Consider the following 9,066-nt stretch of genomic DNA (forward strand, 5'->3'; position numbering starts at 1 on the left):
GTATTACAGACGTTGTATTGTATTGTTACACTCATGTATGTTTTCTTGTGTATATATGATTCCTCAGAACATCATAATATTTCTCTTCACAGGGCCCTATGTGCTCCATCCCATGCCCACCTGGATTCTATGGACCTGGATGTAAACAGAAATGCCCTTGTCATAATGGTGGGCAGTGCGATCCAGAACATGGGCAATGTCACTGCTCTCTGGGGTACACAGGCGAGGGGTAAGAAAATACTATAATACTGCCCCCTATATACAAGAATATACCTACTATAATACTGCCCCCTATATACAAGAATATAACTACTATAATACTACCCCCTATATACAAGAATATAACTACTATAATACTGCTCCCTATATACAAGAATATAACTACTATAATACTGCCACTATATACAAGAATATAACTACTATAATACTGTCCCTATATACAAGAATATAACTACTATAATACTGCTCCTATATACAAGCATATAACTACTATAATACTGCACTATATACAAGAATATAACTACTATAATACTGCCTCTATATACAAGAATATACCTACTATAATACTGCCCCCTATATACAAGAATATAAGCACTATTATATTGCCCCCTATATACAAGAATATAACTACTATAATACTGCTCCTATATACAAGAATATAACTACTATAATACTGCCCCCTATGTACAAGAATATAACTACTATAATACTGCCTCCTATATACAAGAATATAACTACTATGATACTGCTCCTATATACAGGAATATAACTACTATAATACTGCCCCCTATGTACAAGAATATAACTACTATAATACTGCCTCCTATATACAAGAACATAACTACAATGATACTGCTCCTATATACAGGAATATAACTACTATAATACTGCCCCTATATACAAGAATATAACTACTATAATACTGCCCCCATATACAAGAATATAATGACCATAATACTGCTCCATATATACAAGAATATAACTACATAATACTGCCCCCTATATACAAGAATATAACTACTATAATACTGCCCTTTATATACAAGAATATAAATACTATAATACTGCCCCCTATATATAAGAATATAACTACTATAATACTGCCCCTATATACAAGAATATAACTACTATAATACTGCCCCCTATATACAAGAATATAACTACTATAATACTGCCCCCTATATACAAGAATATAACTACTATAATACTGCCCCTATATACAAGAATATAACTACATAATACTGCCCCCTATATACAAGAATATAACTACTATAATGCTGCCCTCTATATACAAGAATATAACTACTATAATACTGCCCCCTATATACAAGAATATAACTACTATAATACTGCTCCCTATATACAAGACTATAACTACTATAATACTGCTCCTATATACAAGAATATAACTACTATAATACTGCCCCCTATATACAAGAATATAACTACTATAATACTGCCCCTATATACAAGAATATAACTTCTATAATACTGCCCCCTATATACAAGAATATAAATACTATAATACTGCCCCTATATACAAGAATATAACTACTATAATACTGCCCCTATATACAAGAATATAACTACTATAATACTGCCCCTATATACAAGAATATAACTACTATAATACTGCCCCCTATATACAAGAATATAACTACTATAATACTGTTCCTATATACAAGAATATAACTACTATAATACTGCCCAAATATACAAGAATATAACTACTATAATACTGCTCCTATATACAAGAATATAACTACTATAATACTGCCCCTATATACAAGAATATAACTACTATAATACTGCTTCTATATACAAGAATATAACTACTATAATACTGCCCCCTATATACAAGAATATAACTACTATAATACTGCTCCTATATACAAGAATATAACTTCTATAATACTGCCCCTATATACAATAATATAACTACTATAATACTGCCCCCAATATACAAGAATATAACTACTATAATACTGCCCCCTATATACAAGAATATGACTACTATAATACTGCCCCTATATACAAGAATATAACTACTATAATACTGCCCCTATATACAAGAATATAACTACTATAATACTGCTCCTATATAGAAGAATATAACTACTATAATTCTGCTCCTATACACAAGAATATAACTACTATAATACTGCCCCCTATATATAAGAATATAACTACTATAATACTGCCCCTATATACAAGAATATAACTACTATAATACTGCTCCATATATACAAGAATATAACTACATAATACTGCCCCCTATATACAAGAGTATAACTACTATAATACTGCCCCCTATATACAAGAATATAACTAGTATAATACTGCCCCCTATATACAAGAATATAACTACTATAATACTGCCCCTATATACAAGAATATAACTACTATAATACTGCCCCTATATACAAGAATATAACTACTATAATACTGCTCCTATATACAAGAATAGAACTACTATAATACTGCCCCTATATACAAGACTATAACTACTATAATACTGCCCCTATATACAAGAATATAACTACTATAATACTGCCCCTATATACAAGAATATAACTACCAAATACTGCTCCATATATACAAGAATATAACTACATAATACTGCCCCTATATACAAGAATATAACTACTATAATACTGCCCTCTATATACAAGAATATAACTACTATAATACTGCCCCTATATACAAGAATATAACTTCTATAATACTGCCCCCTATATACAATAATATAACTACTATAATACTGCCCCTTATATATAAGAATATAACTACTATAATACTGCCCCTATATACAAGAAAATAACTACTATAATACTGCCCCTATATACAAGAATATAACTACTATAATACTGCCCCCTATATACAAGAATATAACTACTACAATACTGCCTCCTATATACAAGAATATAACTACTATAATACTGCCCCTATATACAAGAATATAACTACTATAATACTGCCTCCTATATATAAGAATATAACTACTATAATACTGCCCCTATATACAAGAATATAACTACTATAATACTGCTCCTATATACAAGAATATAACTACTATAATACTGCCCCTATATACAAGAATATAACTACTATAATACTGCTCCTATATACAAGAATATAACTACTATAATACTGCCCCTATATACAAGAATATAACTACTATAATACTGCCCCTATATACAAGAATATAACTACTATAATACTGCTCCTATATACAAGAATATAACTACTATAATACTGCTCCTATATACAAGAATATAACTACTATAATACTGCCCCTATATACAAGAATATAACTACTATAATACTGCTCCTATATACAAGAATATAACTACTATAATACTGCTCCTATATACAAGAATATAACTACTATAATACTGCCCCTATATACAAGAATATAACTACTATAATACTGCCCCTATATACAAGAATATAACTACTATAATACTGCTCCTATATACAAGAATATAACTACTATAATACTGCTCCTATATACAAGAATATAACCACTATAATACTGCCCCTATATACAAGAATATAACTACTATAATACTGCCCCTATATACAAGAATATAACTACTATAATACTGCCCCCTATATACAAGAATATAACTACTATAATACTGCCCCTATATACAAGAATATAACTACTATAATACTGCCCCTATATACAAGAATATAACTACTATAATACTGCCCCTATATACAAGAATATAACTACTATAATACTGCCCCTATGTACAAGAATATAACTACTATAATACTGCTCCCTATATACAAGAATATAACTACTATAATACTGCCCCCTATATACAAGAATAGAACTACTATAATACTGCTCCCTATATACAAGAATAGAACTACTATAATACTGCTCCCTATGTACAAGTATATAACTACTATAATACTGCCCCTATATACAAGAATAGAACTACTATAATACTGCCCCTATATACAAGAATATAACTACTATAATACTGCCCCTATATACAAGTATATAACTACTATAATACTGCTCCTATATACAAGAATATAACTACTATAATACTGCCCCCTATATACAAGTATATAACTACTATAATACTGCTCCTATATACAAGAATATAACTACTATAATACTGCCCCCTATATACAAGAATATAACTACTATAATACTGCCCCTATATACAAGAATATAACTGCTATAATACTGCCCCTATATACAAGAATATAACTACTATAATACTGCCCCCTATATACAAGAATATAACTACTATAATACTGCCCCTATATACAAGAATATAACCACTATAATACTGCCCCTATATACAAGAATAGAACTACTATAATACTGCCCCCTATATACAAGTATATAACTACTATAATACTGCCCCTATATACAAGAATATAACTACTATAATACTGCTCCCTATATACAAGAATAGAACTACTATAATACTACCCCTATATACAAGAATATAACTACTAGAATACTGCCCCCTATATACAAGAATATAACTACTATAATGCTGCCCCCTATATACAAGAATATAACTACTATAATACTGCTCCCTATATACAAGAATATATCTACTATAATACTGCTCCCTATATACAAGAATAGAACTACTATAATACTGCTCCCTATATACAAGAATATAACTACTATAATACTGCCCCCTATATACAAGTATATAACTACTATAATACTGCCCCTATATACAAGAATATAACTACTATAATACTGCTCCTATATACAAGAATATAACTACTATAATACTGCTCCTATATACAAGAATAGAACTACTATAATACTGCCCCCTATATACAAGTATATAACTACTATAATACTGCCCCTATATACAAGAATATAACTACTATAATACTGCTCCTATATACAAGAATATAACTACTATAACACTGCCCGTATATACAAGAATATAACTACTATAATACTGCCCCCTATATACAAGAATATAACTACTATAATACTGCCCCTATATACAAGAATATAACTACTATAATACTGCCTCCTATATACAAGAATATAACTACTATAATACTGCTCCCTATATACAAGAATAGAACTACTATAATACTGCTCCCTATATACAAGAATAGAACTACTATAATACTGCCCCCTATATACAAGTATATAACTACTATAATACTGCCCCTATATACAAGAATATAACTACTATAATACTGCCCCCTATATACAAGAATATAACTACTATAATACTGCCCCTATATACAAGAATATAACTGCTATAATACTGCCCCTATATACAAGAATATAACTACTATAATACTGCCCCCTATATACAAGAATATAACTACTATAATACTGCCCCTATATACAAGAATATAACTACTATAATACTGTCCCCTATATACAAGAATATAACTACTATAATACTGCCCCTATATACAAGAATATAACGACTATAATACTGCTCCCTATATACAAGAATATAACTACTATAATACTGCCCCTATGTACAAGAATATAACTACTATAACACTGCCCCTATATACAAGAATATAACTACTATAATACTGTCCCCTATATACAAGAATATAACTACTATAATACTGCCCCTATATACAAGAATATAACTACTATAATACTGCTCCCTATGTACAAGAATATAACTACTATAATACTGCCCCTATGTACAAGAATATAACTACTATAACACTGCCCCTATATACAAGAATATAACTACTATAATACTGCCCCTATATACAAGAATATAACTACTATAATACTGCTCCCTATATACAAGAATATAACTACTATAATACTGCCCCTATATACAAGAATATAACTACTATAATACTGCCCCCTATATACAAGTATATAACTACTATAATGCTGCCCTCTATATACAAGAATATAACTACTATAATACTGCCCCTATATACAAGAATATAACTACTATAATACTGCCCCCTATATACAAGAATATAACTACTATAATACTAACCCTATATACAAGAATATAACTACTATAATACTGCTCCCTATATACAAGAATATAACTACTATAATACTGCCACTATATACAAGAATATAACTACTATAATACTGCCCCCTATATACAAGAATATAGCTACTATAATACTGCCTCCTATATACAAGAATATAACTACTATAATACTGCCCCTATATACAAGAATATAACTACTATAATACTGCCCCTATATACAAGAATATAACTACTATAATACTGCCCCCTATATGCAAGAATATAACTACTATAATACTGCCCCTATATACAAGAATATAACTACTATAATACTGCCCCCTATATGCAAGAATATAACTACTATAATACTGCCCCTATATACAAGAATATAACTACTATAATACTGCCCCCTATATGCAAGAATATAACTACTATAATACTGACCCAATATACAAGAATATAACTACTATAATACTGCCCCTATATACAAGAATATAACTACTATAATACTGCCCCCTATATACAAGAATATAACTACTATAATACTGCCCCCTATATACAAGAATATAACTACTATAATACTGCCCCTGTATACAAGAATATAACTACTATAATACTGCCCCTAGAATATTTACTATAATATTATCATAATTAATATAATATAGCCATACTATATCAGTGCCATAAAGTGGACATATTATAGTACTATATAGTGCTTATATAATAGTGCCACATAACAGAGCCAACAAAAATAATCTAAACACATATAAGTTCCATGGAGTGCCCAAAAAACAATACTATAAGGTACCCAAATAAAACCACCACCATATGGTACCAAAGTAAGTAGAAGGATATGACATAAGGGAAGCGGCAATTGCTCTTATGTCCATGCTATAATCTTGCCTTGTGTTAAGGTTTTGCTCAGATTAATCATTCAGATTCCAAATTTTATTTTTGTGACCAGAAAATGTCGTTGGATTGGTTAGCTTAGGCTCCTCCCCCTCATCCCTTGGTTACCTTAGGCTCCTCCCCTCGTCCCGCTAGTTTTTATACGTGAGGCCCTGTATGTACACATTTTCTTTTTTTATACTTGGCAGATTTTGTTTTTTAGGACGACTACGAGGAATTGCTGGAATGAGAAAATATTTGTACTTTTTATGCCAAAATGGAAAATATGAGCCTCACCAGGGGTCAGGGGGCAGCAGCTGCAATCTATCCCTTTGGTGTGCACATTGTGACACTAAAACAGCAAAGTAGATGATGGGCTCAGTAATGTGATCATAACCTTTGGCTTGGGGTCACTGGTCACAGAGGCTAGCTGTCCCTGGGTCATGTGAATTTTAACAATGAAGGCAGATATTGTTCTCTGTTATCAGCCACTCTAGAACTCTGGATAGCATACACTTCTGAGGGTATAGAAGCACAAAATCTAGTTTATTCCGAACTTTCTCATCGGTCAATAAATCTTCAGGGACCCTTAAAACAGATAGGAAACCCAATATGACCCCATTACCCAACTGTAGGGTAACGCTCCATATGTCCCATTATCTTCTATTAGGGGCGACTTAAAGGGGTCCTCTGGTTTTATGTACACAAAGCGTAAGTTTTTATGTAATTCCTCACCCTTTTCAAGAATTCTGCTTGCTGCCAAAGAAAGTAAACCTCCATAGGACTTGAACATGTCCTGCTGACCCCGGCGTATCAGGACATTTTCTCGTAACGAGCCATGCAGCTGTGTGAGCAGGACGTGATCAGGAATGTTTTTCGGCCTGTGGATGTGAATAATGTTTCCATTCACAAACAGCAAGCAGATGTATTGAAATTGGTGAGGATTTGAAATGATACTAAAAATTAACCGGATAAACTTTTCTATTCATTGCTGTGGTTGGGAATGACTCATGATTGAAACCGAAATCTATTCCTATTGGACAGCGCTGGTCATGGTTGTCTGGCCGAACCTAAAAACACCCAAATATGGGGAGAACGAGCTATTTGGAATAGAACTTGTGGTCCCAGAATTGTGGGGCTGCAGTATTAACCACCAGGTCCTTTTTTTAGGTGTAATGGTCCTTTAATTAAAGGGCAACACCACCTAATACTACCTGATTGAGCGTAGCTGTTTTTCATATATTTACAGTTTTTTACAGTATTTTTTTGGAGTTATCACAGGATTCATCGGAGTTTGTATCTCTTCAGCTGTCTGGAGGAATGTCCCATCGGAAAGTACGGAAGGGATTGTAAAGAGACGTGCGATTGCGTCAATGCCGAGCGCTGTTACCATGTCAATGGGGCCTGTTTATGTGAGGCCGGCTTCTCGGGGGCCAAATGTGAAGAAAGAATGTGCTCCGATACCAGCTATGGGCTACAATGTCACATGCCCTGCCAGTGCGATGCCCAGCACACCAAGAGGTAGGTTAAAGGGGAATTGAGGCCATATTTACCCCTATAAAATAAACATAGTGTACAGCTCTTCTAGATAGTCCCACGGGGGCACCCAAAAACATTTTGTATGCTTGCAGTAGTCCCCTTTACATGAGCAGATTTTTAGCCAATCCATGGGTCATGCTAAGCTCTCCTCTTAGATAGAGCAGGGGGCGGAGAATGGCTAAACCCCACCCACAAGGAACAGGCCACATCAAGCAAACGATTGCTTTATGGTAAAACATGAGCCCCGTGGAAGAAAGGGCAGCAAGAGTGGGTGAATTGGTACGGGTGCCCCTTGCCCCTGAGGCCAGAAGAGCTTAGTAATGCAGATATGGAAATCTTATTAACTCTTCATGTCCCCGTCTTACAGCTGCCACCCAATGACCGGTGAGTGCACATGTAAAACTGGTTGGGCCGGCCTGACTTGCAACGAGAGCTGCCCTAATGGTTACTATGGAACCAACTGTCAGGAGCCATGTTTATGCCTCAATGGCGGATCCTGCGACAGCGAGACGGGGCAATGCCACTGTGCCCCAGGCTTTACAGTAAGTCATATCTACCGCACTATATAGTATAGGTCTATACACCTATAGGGTATATAGGAGGGGTAGAGCCAAAAGTGAACAACCCCTCTAAACCAGCAGCCTGAGAGCTAAAACATTAAATGTTAAAT

The 9,066-nt window shown here is 33.3% G+C and overlaps 1 protein-coding gene across 1 annotated transcript in view; it reads left to right on the forward strand.

The window, feature by feature from the left end:
- PEAR1 (platelet endothelial aggregation receptor 1) overlaps positions 1 to 9,066 on the forward strand; it is an 80,197-nt gene that overhangs the window by 54,388 nt on the left and 16,743 nt on the right. The window contains exons 8-10 of the mRNA XM_075844392.1: positions 93 to 229; positions 8,166 to 8,378; positions 8,764 to 8,938. Coding sequence (XP_075700507.1) covers positions 93 to 229; positions 8,166 to 8,378; positions 8,764 to 8,938 — 525 coding nt within the window. The remainder of the gene's footprint in view (positions 1 to 92; positions 230 to 8,165; positions 8,379 to 8,763; positions 8,939 to 9,066) is intronic.

The sequence above is a fragment of the Rhinoderma darwinii genome, chromosome 12, assembly GCF_050947455.1.
Source record: "Rhinoderma darwinii isolate aRhiDar2 chromosome 12, aRhiDar2.hap1, whole genome shotgun sequence".
Lineage (NCBI taxonomy): Eukaryota > Metazoa > Chordata > Amphibia > Anura > Rhinodermatidae > Rhinoderma > Rhinoderma darwinii.